Source organism: Corvus kubaryi, unplaced genomic scaffold, assembly GCF_017639235.1.
Source record: "Corvus kubaryi isolate FWS band 111438036 unplaced genomic scaffold, C.kubaryi_AGA036_p1.0 133, whole genome shotgun sequence".
Classification (NCBI taxonomy): Eukaryota; Metazoa; Chordata; class Aves; order Passeriformes; family Corvidae; genus Corvus; species Corvus kubaryi.
The window spans coordinates 29,378,459-29,403,678 of record NW_024580667.1 but is presented as its reverse complement, the minus strand read 5'-3'; the positions used below and the strand labels follow the sequence as shown (position 1 = coordinate 29,403,678).

The following is a 25,220-nucleotide window of genomic DNA, read 5'->3' as shown; positions in this document are numbered from 1 at the left end:
CGCTTTATACTACCCTAAATAATTACATCTCATGCTTTCCTGTTCCAACCCTTTTGTTTCTCCTGCTGCTTACTCTTAGCTGATATATAGTGAAACCTCAGATTGATTTTCTCAGTTGTTCTCATAACCACATCATTACTATGTTCCCTTAAATTCCCTCCAGTTTGTTCACAGGTGAAGTGGTATGCTTTTGTTCTTTACCAAAAAGGAAACTGCAGTGTACCATATAATTTGGTTATCTTTTATTTCTGTAATGCTATGTAAGGAACAACTAGACCAACCAATAGCCTGATAATGACCCACTTATAATGCCAGCAGTACTTTGAATTAGTAATAATAATAATAATAATAGTAGTAATGGCAATAATAGAGTCCTTTTTATGTAGCTTGTAGGAACACTTATTAATTTCCATCACAGCTTATTTAAATGGCTCATCAATTAAGTGGAGTTTATAAGTCATAGCTAATCACAAGTTAGGTGTTTTGTGGCATTCACTAGTAATCGTATTTTTGATTGCAGAGGCCAAGTATGGTCGAAGTGGTGGAGTGGATTGACTACGAGACACTGGCATTATTGTTTGGAATGGTAAATAAAACATATCTTTTGCTCTAAATGTGCCAAAATAATCACATTCAATGTAGAGATGTTTCCTTTAAAAACATTTTGTTAATTGTACTTAGAGAACTTATGATGAAAATTTCTGTCTTGAGGAATATTCCAAAAAGGATGAGGATCAGACCTCTGAAGGAGTCTTTTGAAAAGTTGATCCTTTTCTATTTTTTTTTTCAATCTGTGAAATCATATTGATAACATGCAAAAAACATCCTTGGGGTTAATGAATGGAAAGACCTGTTTAAGGGTCAAAGATTATCACTCTCATTTATCTTTTTAATTTTGTTTATTCAAAACCTTCCTCAAACACACTCTGCTGGAAAAGTGGTTTTCTTTGTCTTATTGCTATGTCTGAAGCTACAAAAAGCAAGCCAGAAATGGAGAAGTAATATCTGATGAGACTACAATAATATATTATTTTAATCACTTTGCCCAGAGCTATTTGTGGTAAAAAGTGTTGTCCAAATGCTATTAGACTCTAATAAAAAATATAGAATATACAAAGACAAAATTACAATTATCTGTTTCCATTCTGAGCTTTTCTTCCTGACACTGGTCCTTGCTCCCTGCATTCCCCACAGAATAAGAAAGCAAAAAAAAAATATTCTATTGGGAGCTAAGACAGAAGGACAGGAGACCTCTGAGATGTAGGAAAATGCAAGCAATTCTTGAAGCCACTATCTTCTGTGCTCTGTAGAGCATTACTGCAGAGAAAAAACACACTTACTGTTTTTTCTTGATTAATGATATAAGGGAGATACATTGAGTACTTAGTGTATAATGCCCACTTAGTCACTACAAATAAAATTCAACCCAACTAGTATGACTTTTACAGACTGCTTATGTTGAGAAGTATATTTCACCATATGATGAATTAACTAGAGATATCTGGCAGCTGTAGTGGATATTCTAATATAATGGTGATTAGATTCTCAAAGCTGTGTCAGATAAGAAGCCCATTTGTCAGGATCACAAACTGCTTTGCTTTAGTTTTGGGTAATGATTCAATTACTATTATATATCAGTTCCAAGTGATTATATTTTTCTTCATCTTTTGGTAGATGGTTTTGGTGGCCATATTTTCAGAGACTGGATTCTTTGACTACTGTGCAGTAAAGGTAGGTTTATTTGGTACTTATAATTATTTCTAGATTTATCAAGTTAGTATTTGTTCAGATCTGCCACACCAAGCACTATCTTTAAAGAACCTTTCTAAGGTCAATATATACTTATCACATTAGAAATGACAGTGGTCAACTTGTAATACTAGAAAAATCCTTTGTGGATGAAAGGAAGCCCTTAAAGCAATTCTGTTTCTACAGGAGAATGTTAAAGGTCCCCAGTAGGGTACACAAGCATTTGGACAGTATTAAGCTGAGTATTTCATTGACTTTCCCAGGACTGCAGTTGTGCTGTAGCTGAAATCTCTATTTATGCCTGGCAGTGGGACAGAAGAAATATGGGATGGATCTATTGTTAACTTTATGACCACATATGAAAAGCAGCCACAGATCTTTGCACAGTAGAGAACGAAAGATTGCATGAAAAGTGTAATTCATAGAATCATAACCATAGAATTAGAGAATGGTTTGGGTTGGAAGAAACCTTAATCATCTTGTTCCATTCCCCCTGCCATGGCCAAGGACACTTTCCACTAGAGCAGGTTTCTTAAAACCCCATCCAGCCTGGCCTTGAACACTTCCAGGGATGGGGCATCCACAACTTCTCTGGGTAACCTGTTAGCAGTCTCACCATCCTCACACTAAAGAATTTTTCCCTTATATCTAATCTAAACCTACTCTCAGTTTAAAGCCATTCCCCCTTGCCCTATCACTACACACCCTAGCCCAAAGATTTTCCCCCCAGCTCTCTTATTGTCCCCCTCTAGGTACTGAAAGGTGCTGTAAGGTGACCCCAGAGCCTTCTCTTCTCCAGGCTGAATAACCCAGGTCTCTTCCAGCCTGTTCTCATATGAGAGGTGCTCCAGCCTTTTGATCATGTTTGTGGCCCTCCTCTGGACTCACTCCAGCAGTGCTGGTCTGAGGGTGGGGAATGTGTCCCAGCTTGTGGAAGTGGTGGGAAGTCTGAACCACCTTTAGTCCACCTGGGTGCAGGCAGAAGATGGGGGCTCAGCCCTTCTCCTGCCACAGACCCCCTGTACGGCTGGCAGCAGAGCGTGATGTTTCTTCAGACTTGTTTCTTTGTTGGCATGGGGGGATTGTTTGCCCACTTCCATCAAATATTCTCTTGCCAAATTATTTCACACTGGAGAAGGTGCTGTTGGAGTAATTGTAAAGGAATAGTAACTACTCTGAACTCGCTGTTGCTTGACTTTGATCAAGTTGCTTTATCTGTAACTTTTTGAAGTCTAAGCTGGAGTGATCTAGTCCCCTAATTTTGCTTCTGTTTGTTTTTCCTAGGCTTATCGGTTCTCTAGAGGCAAGGTGTGGGCCATGATTACACTTCTGTGCCTTATTGCTGCAATTCTTTCTGCATTTTTGGACAACGTTACCACTATCCTGCTCTTTACTCCAGTAACCATAAGGTATTTTATTGTTACATTTTCGACTTGGTCTTTTATAGCCAGCAATCAGTAGTAGATGTGTGCAAAATACTTGTTTGGAGCTTTTTTTTTAATCATTTAAATGGAAATCAGAGCTTCAGATACTCTTATTGTAGTAGAATAAAAAGCACTTTCAGAGGGATGGGTAGCCTTTTGCCTTTGCATGAATACCGAACACATATCTGAAACCTGTGAATACTGCCTTGGCAGCTAACTGTTCTGGTTTGTCTTCATATCTGAACTACAATAGCATATTACACCCAATGTTCCCTAGTAGATGAATTTTTTTTTCCTGTAAAGCAGGCAGTATTTTTAAAATTAAAGTTGCCTTATCCTTTGCTGGCTAATATCTATATACAATTTTAGATAGTAATTTATGTTTTAGTGAAGTTGCTATCCCTTCTAATATTAGTGACAAATAAATTTTAAAAAAAGTCCATATTTCATTTAACAGCTTTTTCTTGAATATGAGAACGTGAATTTTATTCCTGTTGGTGATCATGTCCCTGGTACAGCTACTGGTTAATTCCACAATTTGAGATTAGATATTTGGAACTTTGAGCAGACAACAGTGAATTTAATTACTTCAGATTTCTGTAAATTAATAACGTGATTTGGAACTACATTTAATCAATGTGGGATTATAAATTACTGTCTAACCTGAATTTAACCTGTGTCTGGTCAGGCAAATCTGTTTAATCCAGTTCAGTTTTGGAAAGATCTAGTGTGTTTTTAAAATGATCCTGAGAGATGTAATGCTTGCAGTCATGATCACTTTAAAGTACACAGAATTCTATTAAGATATGCCCCCTCTTTAAAATGCAGTGTAAAGCAGTAAAAACCAATTTTGCTAGTGAAATTTATTCTAGACTGGAAGCAGCTGGTGAATGAAAGCTCCATTTGTCTTCTGTCCAATTATATTTCAAAGAGATGGCTTTGCCGTACCCTAATCAATAATTGCACCTCCAGCAGTAAGCAGCACTGGAACTAGTAAACACCACGTTTTCTTTAGCTGTGTTCCAGAATTTTGGATAAATATAATTTGGAAATGGATTGAAATCCAGACGTCAATGTAGCATAAAAAGGTTTTCACAGTCAGAGCTACTGTAACATTTATTCTGTTTTCAAAGAATCACAGAGTAGCCCAGGTTGAAGGGACCTCAAAAGTCCATCTGGTCCAACTCTTCATGGGAAAGGAAGCCTGGATGAGATAATCTGGCACTCTCTTCAATCAGATCTTGAAAACCTCCAGTGATGGGGACTCTACCACATCCCTGGGGAGGCTGTTCCAGTGGTTAACTGTTTTCACCATACATTTTTTTTCTTATGTTGAGGTGAAATCTCTCCCTTGTACTTGTTGCCTCTTGTCTTCTCCACGTGGATCCTTGTGAAGGAGCCTCTGCCTTTGTAGATGCCTTTAACTAAGGGACTTTTGTACTAAATGTATAGCAAGTCCTTTAGTTTTATACTGAATGAACCTGCAACACTGAAGAAGGAAAAACTCAGTATGTGAGAAACATTTGTATTTGAATTACTATCAAAACTAAAATAAAATTTTATCTCACCTACTAAAACCAAATAATTGCTTACTTCAAAAAGCTTCATGCTGGGGGTCATTTTTTTTTAATCTTACTGCCATTGTCTATAGCATCACTGTGTTGCCCTGTGCAGTCTCCATTGCCGTGGAGATAAAGCTTGCAGAAAATCGTACTGACTCGATGAACATAAGGGTTTATTTTTCCTGTAATAAGGAAAACAACATGATACTTGTTTCACTCTGCCTTTTGTAGTAAGCTGCTAAAAAAGGAATAACTACCCCTTTTTAGCTGTAGTTTATTTTCAAAATACTTTGTTATTGGGAGCTGGAAAAGGCTAATAGTTGTACACATGAGGAAGTATATAACCCAGGGTAAGTAAACTGAAGAATTGTGACCCTGCCATATAGCTAGCACACTCTGATGGTTTTATACTTTGGGCTTAGCCTTTTCTGACTTACATCAGAGTTCTCTTTTCAAGATATCGCTAGGCCCATCAAAAAGAAAGAATCACTAAAGAAAAGTTTAGATTATATTTTGAAATACTGGGAGGTCAATCAGCAATAAAATTACAAGCGCAACTGTGGTCTTGTACCACAATTGATACATTTGGACTGGTTGTACTGCAAAGTATCCTTTAACTGAATGATTTCATGCTGCTATGTGCTGACATATATGTCATCTGACAATGTTTTTCTGAGTTTTAAATCGACACTCTTGGTGATAGTGTAAGTGAAGCAAGTTAAGCTTCTTTTGCAATATACTCTTTTCTCTTTGAAGTACGGGTTTTAGTACCACAGGCTAAACAGTGAAGCTCCGCCCTTCCTTATGGGAAATGTGTGAGAGCACTGCAGTGAGAGCAGTACTGAGAAAGCATTCTTCCTGCATGCTCTTCCCCACATAGGGAAGAATTCTCATAATACTACTATGAGGTAGAGGGGCAATAATTTAAGTGTGACCTCCATCTTTACATTCTGGAGCAACATTTTGATAAGCTGTGAGGAGGAAAGCAGTTGTTTCTTACTCCAAAGTGCTTAGATGTGACTTTAACTTTCAGTCTTTATTACCACAGCCCCAGTTTAAAGTCAAAGATGTACTTCAGAAAAGAGTGGATTATGTGAGCATGTGCATAAATGTAATTGGTGAGTTGGAGTAATCTGTGTGAAGATTACTCTGTGTAAGTGGGCTCTGAGTTGAAATGGATCATGAGGTTACTGAGTCAATCCCGGTGTTTGTCAGAGCACTTTAAGGTGCTTCTTATTAAAGAAGCATTTTACTTTTTTCTTATCAAAGCAGCATCCTACTAGAGAAGCATTAAATATATTTGGGCTGCTAAAAACATTTTGAGGTTTTTTCTACTCTTGTTTCATTACAAACAGAAATATTCGTGATCAAGATTTAGAGAAGGAGGAAAATAGGGGCAGAATAAAATGGATAAACCTAGCCTGAAAGCTGAAGTCTCTAATAGATGATTCATGGCTAATAGGCAGCCTGCACAATCCTCTATCACTACCGCTACTTATTAACATAAGAAAGTTAATCACTGTTGCTGAATGCAGAGCCTGTGGTTGACCAGAATAGTTTTCCACAGGTCAATGCAGCTTAAGGACCATGGTTTCAGAAGCTGTATCACAATAAAAATTTGAAATAGTATTTTTTCTGTAGCCCAACTCTGGTAATAGTTGACTACTTTTAATGAAATGCTTTAAAAAATGCGTCAATTTTGTAGTCTTTAATAACTGAATTTTAAATGTAAAAAAAAATCTATAAATTTCATTTATATTGTTATAATTATGGTAGCACAATAAATGCTTCAACAATATAGACACATTATGATTAAAATCCTGCTATTTTTCTGTGAAATGACTGCATTTTGTAATTTTTGTGCATTTTAAGATCTAAGGTAATTTATGCATGGGGTAAGAAGTTAATTTCATTATCTTTACACTACAGGCTCTGTGAAGTACTTAATCTTGATCCTAGGCACGTCCTGATTGCGGAAGTAATCTTCACAAATATTGGGGGTGCTGCCACTGCTGTTGGGGATCCTCCAAATGTGATTATTGTTTCAAAGCAGGAGCTGAGGAAGAGGGTATGTACTGCAGTCTGTTTGGCTACTAAAATTAAGTACTGTGTTGACTTATGCAATGTTGATCCTTCTCTTCCCCCAGACAGCCATATAAACAGAACATAGTCTACTTCTTTTGCCATGCTATTTCTTTCTTAGTAGGATGATCAGACAGAAGAGAGTGATCTTTTGGGGACAAAATAGTGATGAAGAATAGACTTTTTGATCTGGACTGAGAATACCAGTTTAATTTTTTTGTTGTTGGTGAGGGTTTCCTTATCAATGGCAAAATGAAGAAAGAAGCAGAACAATGGAGGGCTGCAGGCAGGGCAACAAGTTGGAAAAAAAGAAAAATGTGAAAATGGAGATGAAAATCCATCCATTTTTAGGTTTTCTCTCAAAAGTTAAATATGAGACAATTTGACGTTTTACAGAGAGGTTGCATTGCCCCTGTAGAGCCATGACACACATGAGGCACTTTATCCTTCAACCACAGCCCAAGAGGATGCGGGGCGTGAGAGGAAGTGGGTGCTTCTCCTCTGCAGCTCATGCTGCAGCTGGCTCCCACCTCCTGGCAATGTTTTGCTATCTCCAGGCTTGCAGTGACAGATTTTAGCTTCCAACACTTGGCTCTTCTATTGTTCGCTGGGTGTCTGGTGCCAAAGGGAAAGCTGTGGTGGCTGGTGCTGGGTAGGACTGCAGGACACAAGACACCGGCCAGCAGGAGCATCCCAGTCCCACCATTTCCTCCCACCCACATGGGCCTCTCTGCCCTGTGGACTGGCTGTGGCACTGCTGGCAGGTGTTTGCAGCCCTCAGCACCTGCATGGAGCTGCTGTTTGCTGAGTTTACTGTGCTTTCAGCTGTCCATGCTACCCCTGAACATGAGGGCATCAAGTCTCCTTTCTGCCTCTGGCACTGCCTCCCATCCTCTTTCCCTGGTGGGCTGTGGGGCAGCAGGGAGACAGTCTGCTCAGGATGCAAGGGGCAGCCCCTCCTGGGAGCAGATCTGCCCTTCTCCTAATCCTGCAACACCACCAACAAGCAGCACCATGGAAGGGGCAGTTATGTAATGGGCATATCTATAAGGACACCAGGCACATGCTTTCTGTTTTGGTCAGGTGTCATAAACCCCCGATAAATAAGTAATTCTAAAGAAATTTAGTGTTAATTGAGCTAGTGAAAAAATAACTGTGCAAGTGGGTGAGGGAGTTGTAGTATAAAATCCTAGGTTTATATTTTTTTAAATTTGTAGTCACTTATGTTTCTATTGCTCCATGAAAGAAAGATCTCTTCTAATTAACTGAATGCACCCAAATTAATTAAGTACTGTCCCGGTTTGAAAATGTCTTTGAAAGTCTATAGTATTTAATAAACTGATTGTTTACCATCAAAATATTTAAAATGTGCCACAATTGGCTAGTTTGGATGGTGACTTTGAAGACTGTAATATTCATTGTTAGCTGAGAATTTGATACCTAAGCTTTACATTTTAAATATAAAATCTATGCAACTATTTAAAACTTCTAATCTAAAAAAGAATAATTAACACCTGCCATGCAGGTCATTTTCCTAAATACTCAAAAACTCATCATCTCTATACAACCTTTAGAAGTGGCTATAAACATGGGAAATAATTAAGAAACCAAAATTGAAAAGAAATAATATTATATTTTTCTTGTTTGAGATATTGATATTTTTAGGAAGACTCAGATGTATAAATACCCTGGCAAATATGACATTATAGCAAATTCTGTATCTGAAACAAGCACAAAAATCTTTCCAGATGTTTTCAATCTGGACTATTTTCAGATCTTTTGTTGCATCACAGAAATAAGAACATAATGAAATAAATTAGGTTCAACAAAGGGCCATAGAGTTTGTGCTGCTTCTTTTCTATATTCTCAATTGTTATGTCTTTGTATATAAACAAAAGAGGGTCAAAGACCTATCCTTGGCCCTGAGGCAGAGTGTCATGGCCTGGGGTATGTTCTCACTGCTTAGGGCTCACCCCTTCTAAAGGAGATTTTCCTGGGAGAGTGCTGGCAGGAGTAACTGGATAAAGCCGAGAGGAAGGGCAGAGAGGGAGCTGGACCATCTGGCCTCTTACAGTCTGAGCTGTTGAACTAATAGCTGGATTCCTAATTTTGTCCACCTGCTCCAGCATGCTCTCTTTTGATCAGAAGGAGAAATACAGACATTGCTGTCTTGTTTCTGAAACTGCTTCTAGCAAAGGATGCTGTGAAGAAGGGTTAAATGAGCAACCACAATTCTGTGTCTAAAATTCTTGGGGAGTCTACTGCATTAGTACCAAGTAAATTTTACTTTATTCATTTCTCTTTTTTTTTTTAACTGTTTCAGAGGTAAAAGTTCTTGAATGCATTAATGACATTTTAGAAACATTTATTCATGCAGTATATGTTATAGTTTCTATTATGATGTTTTCTATAGAAAATAATTGTTTTTCAGCTCTTTTAAGCATTATAGTCATGTTTTTGGACATTGTAGGAATTCTAGGAATTTTTCCCACTTGATATTGTTGTTGAAATTCTCCTTTTCATTCTCTTGCACTCCCTTCTCAGTGTTATTTTTGCACAGTAAGTACAGGAGTACTTGGACAACTGCCCCTGCAGGAAGTTGAACAGTGAATTGCACTATGTAGATGATTGGGTTTTCTACTTTATTTAGGTGCTATCTGGAGGACAGTTTTACCAGTCTTCCTGAACTTTTACTGCTGTACAGCAACCTCTAAAAGCAGCCAAGTAAAATATTATGCAAGTCTACGCTTTTGTAGGAAACCTTGGCTTTTGTATCAGTATGAAATTAAATGCAGACTTGTTACTTTGGGTGCTGTTATTTGGTTATAGTGTTAGAAATGCTTTACTCTTTGTTTACTGTAGTGCTGGAGAGACTTCTCTCCCTAGATTGTGGGGAAAACTCACATCATATTAAAAATATTTTATTTAAACCATGTTTGAATAAATAAGATTTTTGTAACATTTTGCTCATTAAAATGTAGCAATAAGTCTCTTTGCTTGTCTTGAGATGCAAATGAATGTCAAAAGGATTTTTTTCTTTGTAGCTGTTGGTAATTTATAATCCTGACATATTCCCTACCGTCATGACTGGAATCAGTGGAACATTTGCATAATAGGAGAGGAAGATTTGTTGTAGTGTTGCTTGTTCTTAGATGGAGCTGGAAGAATTTTCACAAAACAGCATTTGTATTTTGATTTTAGGGAAGGAAAATAAGAGCAAATGGAAAACATGTTCAGTGAATATAAAACATTTTTTAATGTTTTATTATCTTCAGAGTGCTGCTACTGAATGGCCACTGTTAACAAAATTATATTTTTATTTTGAAGAGATATGTGCTTCGGACTTTGGAAACTCCATGTTTATATGCACAATAGAGCATGAACCAGTTGGATGTGGTCCTTGCTTTCAGAAGGGTTGGACAGCAAATCTTCTGTATTTGGGAACTTCACAATCACACCTTTGAGATCAGAAGTTGCTTGAGTTCTAAATATAGGCTGTGGTTGCAAGCTCTTTAAAGAATGGATGGCAAATAGGTCTCCAGAGCTGTGAACATAGTGATAGTGAACATGTGCACTGGTGTATCCAGGCTAAATCTGCATGAAAGAGGTAATGATAAGAGCAAAGTCAGTTTTAGCATATGCTAGCCACTGGATTATATCCTTTTATTTACTGTTTTTGTTAGCATGTGATAATGCTTGTGCTGTTAATCTGATGTTTGCTGAGGATTTGAGGGTTTCAGCATACCACTAGGAATTATTCCTGCCATTTAATAGGAATTTCCTGGAAAATTGACAGATATCAGGTTTTCCTAATTGTCTTTTTTTCCTAAAATGTCTTTTAGACATTTTCAGCCTTCATGCTGGAATTTAGCATGATGTGATATTAGTTGGTTATATTTAATAAAAAATTTTGGTACCTAAAAAATTATGAATGAAAGTAGGTGCTTGTCGGGGTCTCCTCCCCCTGCCATGTAGCCCTCCCCACTGCAACAGGTACTTCTGAAAAGAAGAAGATAAAATCCCATACATGAATCTTTAAAGATATTTTAAGCCCTGGTAAAATGGATTCCCATAGTTTAATAGGCTATTTTTGTTGAGTTTGCTGGATAGAAGCTTATTAAAACTTTTAATTGATTTGTAGAACTGTACCCCTTCTGTTGCTGTTTCATTGATCCCTTTTCTCAAGAGAAAATTAAACTTAGGTAAAGTGCATGAACTGAAATGCATGGGCTTACATCTGATTTCAGAATTTTTGCCATCTATGCATGTAGTAATCATTAAAAAGCATAATACAAAACAAAAAAGGAGGTTCATCAGCATCTCAAATAAACATTATCTTCATGTAACTAGGTTAGACCATTAGTGATTTTTGGGTCTGTGACATCATGAGCAGCTCCCTTGAGAGACAATGCAGATCTCAGTCACTCAGCTAGAAGGGATGTTTAAGCCAATGTAAAAACAATAAATTACTCTTGCTCTCCCTCATTTTATTAGTTTTCAAATATTAAGTAGAGGGCATTCTGGCTAGAAATATGGTACTTGCTGCTCCCCAAATCACTACACCTAGCCATAATTTTTGCTTTCCCATTGCTCTAAAAAGGCAGATTTCTTGTGGAAAGGTCTGAATTACTAGAACTCAATTTCACATCTCCAGAAGCAATGAAAAGAATCATCAAGATGATAGAAAGTTAGCATTTTAGGAAAACAATATGATACTTCCTCCTAATGTGAAATTGATATATTTGACTTTGCATTTTAAACTATAAACCAAGGAAAGATGCCCACTCTGTTTCAGCTGAGTCTGTAGGCAGTGGAACCTTTAGGCTGTTTTCTTGCTAAAGTAAAATCTTTAGATATTCTGTCGACTGGGAAACAGGAGAAATTTGACACAATCATCATAGCCTAAAGCAAGGGACATTTGAAGCATGTTTTGTATTTATCTCATAGATTGAAATCTCCTGGAAGAAAAGTATTTCTTGCCTATTGTGCATGTCAATTCTATTCCAGTCTATTGTGCAGGAAAAGAAAATCTTTGTGAAAATGACTTTTTGTTGTACGCAGCAGACGTGTAGCACTTTAATGTTTTTTACAATGCTGAGTCCTGGCCCCAGCAGCGCAGAAGACTTGGGAGGTATAAAATCTGCTACCCACAGCCACAAAGGGTATGAATGTAGGCTCTGTGGAGATGCTGCGTGTCCTTTCTGGGGTGTGGGAAAGGGAACAGGGACAACTGATGAACCAACGGTGCCACCACGTTGGTATCCTCTGCTGCATCGTTGGTATCTGTGTGGTACAGTGAAAACACTTTAGTCTCTTGAAGTTCTCCAAGAGGCTGCCAGCTGGCTACTAGCTACCTGAACATGCCTGGTGTGAAATTGGCCTTCTTTTTCTGTGAAAACATATTCCCTGTGCTGCAGAGAGGCTGGTGCTAAGCATGCAGCCCAAAGCATCATGGAGGGCAGCTGTCTGTACTTCACTGTGAGCCTTTCTGATATCGACCATGAAAAGTAGTGCACTTGATCGCCCTCAGCCTCCTCATGGCTACAGGGCATCAGCTGTCCAAGGCTAGCGATCATCAGGATTCATTTTCACTCACTGACTCTTGTGGATCAATGCAAGGAGGTAATAGGGAGGAAAGCCAGGAGCAAGGGATGGGAAGAGAACTGACTCCGGTCTTGCGTTATCGCCGACAATACTGTCATGCAAGCTCTTTCCTGAAATAGGCACACTCCATGTTAGAAAACAACTTGTTTCAGCTGAATTGGAAAGCTGTTCTGCAGTAGGAGCAGAGCAGCATGTTTTCTTTTTCACCAGGGATCTCAGAGATATGAAAGATCAATGTGCTGATATTATGAACTTTAACAAAATCCTGAATCTCAGCCCAGCTACTCCATTTGAAAAGTTTGGGTAAGCTCTTGGATAGGATGCCAAAAAATCTAGTAGACTTTTTTTTTTCTTCTTGTGATGGTGTCTGAAAATTACTTTCAAGGCTTATCTACGTCAGCTCTTAAGTCATGAAGCTGTGTTAATTCTGATTTTTTTAAGGGTATTTTGATCTCTATCTCATTTCAATTCCATTCAACTATGAGTCAGACGTGAGACCTCCTTACCCTCAGCATTTTAGTTTGCCTTCTAGGCTGAGGTGATTTTCTTCATTGAGAAATTAATTTTGTGGGTTTCAAGTGACATATTTCTTGTGCTGTATTTTTTGAGAAGCTTCTGCATTGTGGCATTTCAGGAACCCAACAGATTTTTTCCTCTGAAATTGGTGTGATAATAAAAATGTAAAGGCAAATGAATTTTTGTATCTGTGTTTATTTGCAATAAGCTACTTCCTTAAATTCAAAATCCTTTAATGTGTGATGAAGACATCACATATTTAAACTTGAGAGTTACCAAGAATTCTTTGCATTCCTATTTATCTTTTTTACTTTATTTTACTTATTACTTTAGCATTTATCTTTATTTCTGAGTATTCCTACAGAGAATTTCTGCCATCATAGTTGGCCTGGTAGTTGGCATCCTTCTTCATGATGTGGGCATGATGTGATTGCTGCCAGCCTAAAAAAGCTTCATCTCCACTGCTTTGTTGTAAGACTGGTCTGAGTGCAAAAGTAATTTTCCTTGTTCTGGTAATTCTGTATTGAGTATATTCTGTCCACTCCTAACTACTTTGTTGCTCTTCAACCACCTGTTTCACAGTCATTTTTCTTTCAGAAGATAATTCTTTTTTCCAGTCAGGTTTAGGCATTTTTATTTTGGCTGGTTTAGCTTCAGTGTTTTTACAGCCTAATTAATTTTGGCTTCCTACCTCTCTTTGTGCCATTTTAGAGACTGCACAAAACTGAATAATGATTTTGCATACTTCCTGACCTGTTTAATGGCACATTGTCATAGTTGAGAAATTTCTGAACTAAAGCCAGTTCGCCTTTCAAGGTTTTAAGGTTCTTATTTTTTTGGCCAAAATTTTATGATCTTTCTTTTTGCCTATAATCTTAGAGGCAACCCATATATAAATTAGATTTATTTTCAATTTATTGTCAATGGTTCTAATTAAGGAAATAAACATGGGAGATACAGACTTTATGTACTTTGGAGGCAGGTCTTACAAACACTGAGCCTTTGCAAGATTTCTTTTTTTATTCCTTGTTATTTGTAAATTTCCTAGAGTTATGAATACTGTTTTCATCCCTTATAGAAAGGTCTCCTGTAGCTTTGAATCTTAACTTGATGCCCAGAGACCAATCTTTATAAAAACTGATTTGTAAAGTCTTATGGAGATGTCAGACACCCGAGTGGCTGACCTATTGTGTAGGCAAGCTGAATGAAGGTACATAATTTTTCTTTGTGGTGTCACTTTTTTCTGTCCAATTCTTAAAATAATCTCATTCCAATTCCTGAAGAGTCTTCCTTCTGCTTTCATAAAAACAATGGCTGTAGCTGAGTTACAGCAAAAGGCCAGTGAATGAACAGATACAGTTTCACCTTTCAGTATCTGGAGAGCAGAAAAGTCAAGGAATCTACTATTAAATAGCAAGTAGGGATGACTTTACCTCACAAAGCTTAAACCTGTATTTTAATAGGATCAAATTCTAATCCTAGGTCTGCATATTTATGGTTTGAGATTTATCTGACTGTCTGCAAGCTATGGATTTTTTTTTTGCCAAAGAGCACCGATCTTTATCTGGCTATGCAAGTTCTTTATGACTGTCATCAGTTTCTTGTCTCGTGTGCCTTTTTATTATGCCCTGTGGTGCAATAGAGAAACTTCTTCTTCCTTTTTTTGAACCAGAGACATTTCAACAAGGAAATTTCCACATAAATCCTTTTAGTATTTGACAATATAGAACACATTTAAAGCAATAAGTTCCCAATAGTCTTAACACACTGGAGGTAGTATCAGCTGTTGTTGCAAGGGAAGCTGTTTTTGATATGCATTGGAATTACAGAAGGATCTATAGGAAACTCATAGTTAAAAAGCAGGGGACAATAGAGACACAGAGGTGTGTTACAGGGAGACCAGCTAACTTTCTAGAGTCTCAGTGGGTGCTCTGAAAATTCAACTGGGACAACCTGGGCTGTCCAGGGCTTGAGTCATGCTTTATTCCAAGTGTCACAGATCTGCTCTTCTGGGATCACCAGTTCAGACAACCTCTGTTTTTTGAATATAATACAGTTCCTTACTACCAGAGTACTTGGATGTAATCCTCCTTGGGGTTTCATGGATAACTTCTTTTGGAGAGGTGAGTCATGGCTGCTTCAGAAAAGCCCAGCCCAAAGGCTAACCCTGATCCACTACAATGTGTGCAATGTGGAACAATGGAATAAGTCAATTTAAAGGGACCCTAGAGGTCATCTAGCCCAATGTCCTACTCACAGCATGGCCAGCTTCAAAGTTTTAGGGCAAGTTGTCACTATTCATTTTTATTGCTTGAGAACAGCAGCCTTTTAATATGTTCTGCTTAACCTTTTTGAGAACCCCTTCGTTAAAGGGTTTCATTGTGCAAAATGTGTTCATTTGTTAACCAGAAAGAAGAATAAACATAATATTGACATATAATACTTTTATTGTAGAGGAATGGTTCAGATAGAATTATTGTAAACATTTGAGTTGTCACCAGGTTAAAAAAAAGGCTCATCATTGAAATTTGACTATTTCTGAGACTTAAACTGATTTGAAATGAATTTACAGTGATTTAAGTGAGAAGTAAAAGTTAATGATTCAGTTTGGGTTTTTTTTTTAACTATACATTTCAGGAACACTAGGTGTGTTTCAGAGTAACTTGTAATGCAATGTTTTAGTTCCTTGAATTAAATTGTAATGTGACTTGTCTCCTTGAAACACATGAAATACAGCAGATACTGTACTTGGAACTTACTATCTTGCTTTATATTTATTATTGATTGTTAATGTACATAAAGCTGTTTTCCCTGTAGCTAATATAGAAAAAGAAGTGATTTTTAATTTAGGTTTTTGTTTTTGTTTTCAGGGATTGGATTTTGCAGCCTTCACAGGACATATGTTTTTGGGTATCTGCCTTGTTGTTCTGGTCTCCTTTCCTTTTCTCAGACTTCTTTACTGGAACAAAAAATTGTACAATAAGGAGCCAAGTGAAATTGTTGGTAAGTGTGAGCATGAAAAAAAGTTATAATTGTTACACTGAATATGTGCTAAATAGAAACCGAGTAATGATTACTACAATGCTGTCTTCAGATGGAAGTGCCCACCCTCCTTCACTCTCTGAACATTAATTTTTCAACTAATAATTCAGATTTTATTTTTAGTTGTGATATTTTCTGATTTTTAGAAGTGGATGTTTTTCTGGTTCTAAGATTGAGGTTTTGACAGGAATTATTAAATATCTTACAAAATTTGCAGGAATATTTTGCATCATTTATTACAGCCATAGTCATGAGTACAAGGACATTCTGGGTTGCAACATCTGCTCAAGGTGCTTAGTTCACAACCTAGATTTAGAAATATTCCAGGTTTTCCTTATGAAAAACATAGTGCACTGATGCCTCCTCTCACTGCTGGTTTTCTTCCATTGAATTTTTCAGCAATCTTTTACTGGTCTGCAGTCAGTGAAAGACATTTCATCAAAGTGGAACTTTTCAAGTCCTTTCCAGCTTGCCTCTGTGGCTCTTCCTACCCTAAATTTCCCTGGTGCATAATTTCTACAATTCAGTAGAACTAAATCTATGTCTTTTTATGGCGCCTCAATAGTCTCTAGAAGTTTTGTTAAAGCTGTTTCAATGGCTGTCGACTGTGTCAGTCCCTTTTTTGTCTTCATGCTTTTATGTTTTTCTCTTCAGTCATTTTGAAGTTTTTATCATTGTTCTAGGGCTTCTCTTTCAGTGACGAAATTTAATATTAACCCCCAAATGTTCACATTTCTTTACGAGGTAACAAATATTTCACTAAGTATAATTTCTAGCAAGCTTTGTACAAAGACAGTTGAGTATAACTGTTTCTTCTCTGGGACTGGCTTGTTCCACTTTTGGCTGCAGAAGAATTAAGATCCAGGCTTCCACTGGTTTTAATGTGCTGTACCATATCTCTGAACCTGTGTGTGTGGCATCTGTTTATCATGGGGAGGACAACTTTTGATACGGTTGATATATCTTGGCTTCATCTGTAACCTGTGGAGAAAGATAAGTGCTTTTAAGGAATAATGGAGCTGTCTGTGCTAGAACAGATATATTGCAGCCCTCAAAAGTTAATTTTCTCTTATAAGGAGAGTCCAAGGTGACTAACTGTGGCAGAGACCTTCCTGGTAGGTACCTCATTTAGGCAAAAGGGGTAGTACTTGTAATTCCTTGCCTTGTTCCAGGGAAAATTTGCTTTAGGATTAGAGTTTTATTAAAAGGCAGAAGTGTCAGTCGTCTCCTCAGCAGATTATTCCATGTGTCTCCAATCCCATTTGATAGAAAAGTCAGAGAAGAGATTTCCCTGTTTAGGAAGGTCTTCTGAAGACTTTTGGTTTTGACTTCAGTGTCTATTCAGCACAAGGTGCACTCAGCTTACCTGTTTGTATCTCTAAAGGCCAAAATATTTCCCAGAATTTAGATCAAAAATATTTTTGAGGTGTGCTAGATATTACACTAGTTAACTGTTTCTAAGACACTTAAGAAGAGTTTTCCTTTCTCCTATATGTCTGTTTGGTATGAGGTAGCCATTTTCATCTTAAAACAGCCGAGGCTTTCTGCACCCTTAGAGGTCTTTTCCAGAGAGCAAGAGAAATAAAGAAATTAACTCAGACCCTAACATGCCTAGATTCTTTCCCTGTGACCCTACAAAGTAAGGTTTTTCAAAAAGCCATCACTGTAAGCAATATTGATCCTGACATAGGAGCATTATTTTATAAATGTATATTTCACAACATAGAATTGCTACTTTTTTTCTTTTGGCTATAAACTTTTAAAGCATATATTTTGGATTTTTAAGAAATAAAGTATGTATGAAAATTTTTAAAATTAATTTGAATAGTACAGTTTATTCACTGACATAGTATTTTTTCCAGTGAAACACTATATTAGTGAAACACTGGCTAGCTTATTTCCCTCAGTTAATTTCTTGGTCATCTTTGTTACTTGCACCTTAGTCTGTTCAGATATAGCAGTCTCCTAATCAGTATACCATGTGTTCTTGTAATCAGCTGCTTGTCCATTGCTGCAAACCTAATCAGGAGCTGTTCAATTAGAGCAACTGCTGAAGAGCCACTCTTTCTATTGAAAATTCATGTGAGAGGGGAAGAGAAAGAAAGAGACCAACACAGCTCCATTAGGAGATAGCTGTCATGGTTTGGATTTGCGGAATGGCCTCCAAGGTGCTTCCAGGGGTCCTTTCATCTCAGGTTACAATGGTTCCATGATAATTTCAAATGGCTTGTTTGAAGCAGCTGTTTTAATCAACTAAATACCAGTCTTTCCTCACCTTGCCCTCAATTAGCAATTAAACAAGTTATGTGAGATTTAATTGGTATATTATCCTCCCCAGATTTTTTGTCTCTCTTCACTACATGCTTTAAGCTTTTTTTTCTGCTGATTTAGAGTATACAGATTTTTAAAATGGATTAGCATGAATTTTAAAACCAGAAAATGCTCTTATTATGAAGATACATTTTTATCTATGTTACCAGTGTCTTTAATCTGTTGGCTTTCAGACTGAGCTGCAGCACCTCTGCAGCAATAAAAATACCTGTTCTTTCCCCAGAAACCACTATCTACCTGCATTGGCTTTAAGCGGGGCAGCTAACAAAAGAAAAAAGACTCTGAAGAACTCATCCATGAGAGAGAAAATCTAATGTTTTTTTAAGAATGAAGGGATTTTTGAGGACTTTTTTTGAGCATGTCTTTCAGCTGTTAAACCTGCTCCTTGTTCTGTGTGACGCAGCAAAAGATGCCAGGGCTAGAAGAGTAAGCTGAGAAGGCTTAAAAAGTATGTATGTATCTACATTTTCACAAAAGAATATGTAAAGGAAATAATATCTGAGTGTAAGAGGAATTAAATTTACTGTTTCAACTCCCCCTCTGAAAACCTGAAACCAAAGTTCTTTCTTCCTTTAGGGGTTAAAAATACATTATTTAGTCCCTGGGAAGCATAACAATACACTGTTAAGTCTCAGCTATTAAGCTGTGGAGATGTGGACCTCAGGGTTTGGCAAGGTTGCTATCCCCAGGAGAGTGGGTGGTACACGGTCTGGTGACAAGTATTATTATTGCCATTTTTTGCCAGAGAGGAAGAGCTTTTTCCTAGCACAACTTCTTTGGCACCAGCTCCCCATTTCTCCTTTGTTGCTTGGCCCTTTTTTCCAATTTTTTCACCGGCTGAGAGATCCACACTTTAAGCAGGAGTGGTAATAGCAGGAGACGGGTAAGCACGTTATTCCCTCTGGTGTAACTCACTGTCTGCAGCAGCTGGGAAAATACTGATGGTAGTAGGAGAGTCAGCATGTAAAGCTGACAACAGAAGGAATTTTCTAATTAATCATAGTCATATGTAAAGTGCTTAATGTATGAAAAACACAGTGCTGTTTCCCACAATGGGAAATGTGGTAACCAGATGATAGAGCAAATCTGTTTTTTTCTTCCACGTGTAGCTCTACAGATGTTCTCAAGGAGAAGAAAAGGGAGAGGAGGAGGGGAAAAATTACTGTGATGACCTGCAAGAAAACTCCAGTACTGCATCAGACACTTTGAAATGCAATAAGCCCACATAAAATAATAATAATGTCTAGGGCCACAAGGACACTGCAGGGACACTGAGGGACAGAGGGCACCCAGGATAAGGGGTAATGTAACATCAGTATGTGTGCTGCTTGGGGTCAAAGAACAGTCCTTAGGCCTATTTCAGCTAGTAACATATTTGTAACTTTAGGAACCATTTCTTGCTGGAATCAGTGAGAGGTACATCAGTGACGTAGCTGAATTAAGTAAATTGACAAATCTCTGTCCTGAGGTGCATCTGTACCTATGTAGGTACTTTACTAACAGCCAGTAAAGCATTATTGGTATTTCATGTTATGTTGGAAGTAGTGGCCTGCCCTCACTTGGAAGTTGGTTCAAGAGAGGAAAGTAGCAAGCGGATTATGAAGACGGTAATGTCTAAAGAAAGGCATATTTCAAGATGTTTTCAAAAATTCAACTCTAAACTAAATCTGGGGGGAAGTTCTGCAATAGGGGCTGCACTCTACTGCACTTTACTGTCCTCATGCGAGATGATGATTTCATCGGAATTCATGGGGAATGTTTTTAAATCATGAAGAACAATGTGGACAGTAAAATGTGGGGTTTTTGTGTGTTCTCTTTTTCTCTCTTCTCTGCAATCCAGTTGTATACATTAACACTGAATAGTGAATAGTTAACATTTTAACTCTCCTACTGTGGATGTTAGCATGCTGAACAAAAAGGTGCAGCTTTCATATGAATGCTCTTGGAATCTAAGACAATACCTTTTGGGTACATATTTTGTCTTTTATTTGTAAAAACTGTAAGACTTTCAGTCTCAAATGAACTAGGTAGTCTTGATGTCCCTTCAGACACTGTGTTTGCTCCTTTTTGGATAATATATCAGGATCCACCAGGGCCATGACTTTATGTTTAAAAATGCAAATCAAAAGCTGTCTTTTATTATTTGCACCTTCAATAGCTCTCCTGATGAGAGCTGTAGTTATTTAATTGCCACAGATTAAAGATTTTTATATTTTAAAATATTTTAGATAATTTTATGCTTTAATTCCTGTATATATCCTTTGAACTGCTTTAGAGTTGATAGAGTGTTCCCCTTGGAAAGAGAAAAAACATTGAACTGCCTCTTCTTGTCTTCAGATGATAAAAATAGTATTCTGACATTGCAAAACAAGGAGAATATGACAATCTCATATTACTTGCTTAGTGCATTGATAATGTAGCCATCACAAGAAGGCAGCTGTAATATTACTTTACCTGTCTTATGCAGAAAGAAGGTATAATATAGTGTCATTCTGAATCAACAGAGCAGCACTTGACAATTTATTATACACATTTGTCATGGAAGGAATGAGTACAGAAAAATCACTGATGGGAGGTAAAAACTTAGGTAATGCTAGCTCCTGTTTCTTTTCCAGCATTTGTGCCCCTCTGTTTTTGTATACGGACCTCAGTTGTGAAAGGATTGCACAGGTATACAGTGGTTGGCAAGACACGGACTTTTCTTTAACAGTGTTGTTTCAGTGAAGCTATGACAAAGTTTTTCACTTTACTTTGATGGCTCTCAAGTTCATCAGATCTTCCTTTTAAGACAGAGCTTAAAAGAACTATTTAGTTCTATGTAACACATTACCTGTGTTTATTTGCTGCAGAAAGCTTTCACTGTGATGGTGTTTCAAATACAAGTGTAAAGTTGACAGATTTTTAATTGTTCTGCCATTTTCATTTATCAAAGTGTGTTCAATGTATTAGTCACCATTTTTACTTCTAAACCACTGATAAATGTTATGGTGGGTCTGAAGTATGCTTCATTATTTTGCTCTTCATTTTGTCCTATTAAAAGCATTAGAAGAGGCATTATCCTTTGAAATATTCCAAAAGACAATTGTCCTCTTGAGGGTGTATCTTTTCATGGTTCTTTTTTCCTTATCCTTGGGAATACCATCTCTAAGTGGTGGCTTGCGGCACTTTTTCTGGTATTAAAAGGACTTCAGCAGTAGTTATATTTTGTGCACAATGTTTTGTGCTTGGAATGTATCTATTTGCTTTTGAGCAGAGTGTAGTGAATTTAAAAGTGGGTTTTTTTTAAGCAAGACTTGTAGTTTAATGGAAGACAGCAGCAAAATTGGTTTTCATTGGCAAGTCTGGCAGTCTGAATGAAAATTATTTGATAGTATACTGGAATTATTTTTCTAGATTTCACACCTGAGAAAAATTTTCTGAAACAAACTAAAGTAGAATTTTAGATAAACACATGCTCAAAATACTTGAATTTTGACTTCCTTCACACAGAGAACCTAAATACATTCAGCTTCCTGCTTTTAAACAATGGGGAATTGCAGTAGAGGAAACTGAGGGGCAAACCCACAAGCACTATAATAAGTTTGTGGCTCTAAAGTCTGACTTACCCAGAAAAGAGAACAGAGCCCATGTCACCTGAGAGAGAGATATCCCACCTGTTGCTCAGTAATAAACCAACTGAAGAGTAACGTGTATCTTTCTCAACCATCCTGAAACGTTATGAGAAACCTAACCCTCCTTAATACCTGTGGATTACACCTTTTGAGTCCAATGTGACCATCATACCCATACTAAATTGACTATTCCCTTATAAAACTAGGGTTAGGCTTGTAATGTTGTAGATTCTTTCCTGGGCCTGCTGCAGCCTGCTCCAGCTTGCTGGGAAGATAACTCATGGTGGGTAAATTTAGGTGTGTGACACCCTCTGAGCTTTGTGGTTTTATGCCCAGGCTCCAGGTGCTCTGCTGCAGGGATGAGGATGTCCTGTAATTCCTCTGTGATGGATGCAATCCCATGCTGGGTAACAGAGCTGGCATTAGGTGCCTCTATGACCAAAAGAGGCCTCAGGTGTCAGACTGAGTTGAAAAGCTTATATGAATTCTCTGTACTGCTTTATGCAGCATCGGCACATTTATTGTGTTCCGTTGCATGTATTTAGCTGAATAAGGCAAAACAAGTTTTGTTGTAGTTTTGAAGACTCTGCAATATTTATACCTATGATTACCTTTATCCACTATTGATCAACTGGACTATTCAAAGGAATAAAGATAAGAATATGTTGGGGGTTTTTGTTTGTTTGTTTGTTTTTGCTTGTTTGTTTTTCTAGATTTAGATCCTCATGGTTGTGTCCTGTTGGGGGGTGCTGCCTCTGGGAGAGAGGTGTGAGTGTTTGATCTGGAGTATTCCTCAAGGTGAATTTTTTCTACTCATGGATTTCACCTTTTGGGTTTAGTTTCTGCTCTTACAAAATGGAGATGACACCATCTAATAATGCTTAGAGGATTGGTTACATAATATCAGGATTTAATAATTATTAAAGGTTATAGATATTACTGTTACTAGTTAAGCTAGAATTCATGATACTTAATTCACATTACTGTTAATATTTAAACAGAAATATTCTTATTCTGAGAATTTGGCTAAGAAAAAGAATGACTTTACTGAAAATAGTTAAGCTACAGTAGCATGTGGAGGAAAAAACCAAACAAATATTCAGACGAACGTGCTTTGAATGTTGTTAGATGCAGCCCAACAGTGCAAACTTGTGCTGCTTGCAAAAAGATAATTTATGTAGTTGGTGCATGTGCAAGTTAAAAATTGTCATTTAATGATAGTTCTTGTCATCTCATCAAAGTTGGTCATGCTCTTCTGAGTATCTTCAATTAACAAAACTGGCCTTTTCAGATTCTGAGACTGGGAATTAATTACACAGTTTTTGAGGATGTCTTCTTTGGTATTGGCAGCTGGGTGGGAGGGAATGTGTGATTACTCAAGTGAAAATCAATCTGACTCTTAAATGCCAGATTGCAGAAATAATAGGCAGTTTTCAAATAAAGAATATTTTCTAAAATGCAGAAAATTTTTCTAAACTGCCACAATCCGGGTCAGCAGCTGAAATTTTGTTAAACTCAGTGGGTCCAGGATGTAATACTTGTGGTCTCCATGGCAAATATGATCAATGACAAAATCAGAACAGATTAGCAGCGTAGGGTTTACATGTTTGAGGATCCTTTATTTGATCCTATAACTAAGATAAAAATTAATATTTTCTTGTTGGAAATGGAGTTTTTTTCTATTTTCTTGTTGGAAATAATAATGCTAGTTATATTGCTGTTGTGCCTCATGGGCTGTATGTGGATGTATGACATTCAAAAAGATTTTAGTATCATAATGAGCTAAATTTTCTGACTGAGTTGCATCTCTTTTGTCTTCTTGTGCTCCAGATCACTGCATACTAAACTTAGCTTTGCTTCTATCACTTTGGCTACTGGTACTATGGTTGCAGTCGAATGTTAATTTAGCTGCTTTAATGAGAAACTGCTGTGCTACAGACTCACCATGTCAGTTAATAGCAATAGACCTGACAGCGGTTACATTGGATAGAAGGCTCATCCACATAGAGCTAACCCTGCAAAAACCCTGCGGACTGGGTTGGACAAGTGAGTGGAGAGAGCTCACTCTGGTGAAACATAACCCTTAGATCTCATCTGAGGAGGGGACAGGAGCTTATGGACATAGAAAGAGAATGTGAAACTATCCTGTGATTCTATTCAGTGGCAGCCAAATGCTGCCCTTGTGCTCTCTTGGCCATAATTTCAAAGTGATTGATAAGACCCTGCAGTCACATTATGCCCTTGTCCATGTGTAACACAGCATGTCATAAAATATCAGATGTTCTCAAACTCTGGGGGTTGCTGCCTCAATGGTTTTGCAAGTATGAAATGGGAGGAGTATAGTAAGGCCCGAAGGACTTTGGCCGTGTTAATTGTTGTTGCTGACTTCAAGGTTCTGCATTATTTTTCCTTTAAAAAAAGCCCTACTGCTAATAAATATGTATCATCTGATGCTGTGATGGGCTATTAGCAATAAGAGTGTGCATGAAAGAGAAATACTAGAAACATTCTGTGGGATGACCTAGAAAACCTCTTCACAAATCACTACTGCAACAGGAGTTGTGGTGTAAAATATGTATCAACTGTTCTGATTTTCCAAGTACAGTTTGCTCTGAAGTAAACTCCACAGAAGGTCAGATGTTCACATCCTTGGGATGTTTAGAAAACTAATGACTGAAAAATCAGGCATGCACTTGCTGTACATAAAGGCATGATCAAAGCCATGTGAAGACACGCATATTTTTTTAATGTAGATCTCAAAGCATTGGCCCAATGTTGCTCAACCTGGAGATGAGCCCCAGGTCATTTCAGATGTGGAACAGGAATTTGCAACACAAGTCATGCTGCTTTCCATTCTGCACAGATACAGTGATGATAGCTGCCTCTTTCTGAAGGAGAAAAGATAGAGATTCTCTGTATGAAAATAACTGTGGAGTACTTGCATCTCATTTAGTTGGTGAATGATTCAACTTCCCTCTATCAGCTAAACCCTTGGTGAAATTTCATTTGGAAAGGATGGAGAGAAATGCTATGGCAGGATGAACAGATGTCATCAGAAAAGTTGTTGCAGAAAAGACAAACTATAGGGAGGTAGAACAGCAAACTGGATGCTCATCCTTCATGAGCGTTTGCCAGAGGAAAAACCAAAACCACACTCTTTCCCTTGGACTGATGACAGCTGCAAATCTGCAGTCCAATTAACTAAAAAATCACATAAGAATGCAGTATAGAAAGGATTTTTTTTCCTCTGTGAATGGAAAATTACTGCTGTTATATCTGTGTGTCACAAATGTTGATAC

At 37.5% G+C, this 25,220-nt stretch overlaps 1 protein-coding gene across 10 annotated transcripts in view; it reads left to right on the top strand.

Moving 5' to 3' along the window:
• Nucleotides 1-25,220, top strand: part of OCA2 (OCA2 melanosomal transmembrane protein) — a 191,536-nt gene that overhangs the window by 80,348 nt on the left and 85,968 nt on the right. For all 10 annotated transcript variants that reach the window (XM_042041185.1, XM_042041217.1, XM_042041190.1 and 7 more), the window contains 5 exons: nucleotides 521-586; nucleotides 1,675-1,731; nucleotides 3,034-3,158; nucleotides 6,665-6,803; nucleotides 15,808-15,940. In XM_042041185.1, coding sequence (XP_041897119.1) covers nucleotides 521-586; nucleotides 1,675-1,731; nucleotides 3,034-3,158; nucleotides 6,665-6,803; nucleotides 15,808-15,940 — 520 coding nt within the window. The remainder of the gene's footprint in view (nucleotides 1-520; nucleotides 587-1,674; nucleotides 1,732-3,033; nucleotides 3,159-6,664; nucleotides 6,804-15,807; nucleotides 15,941-25,220) is intronic.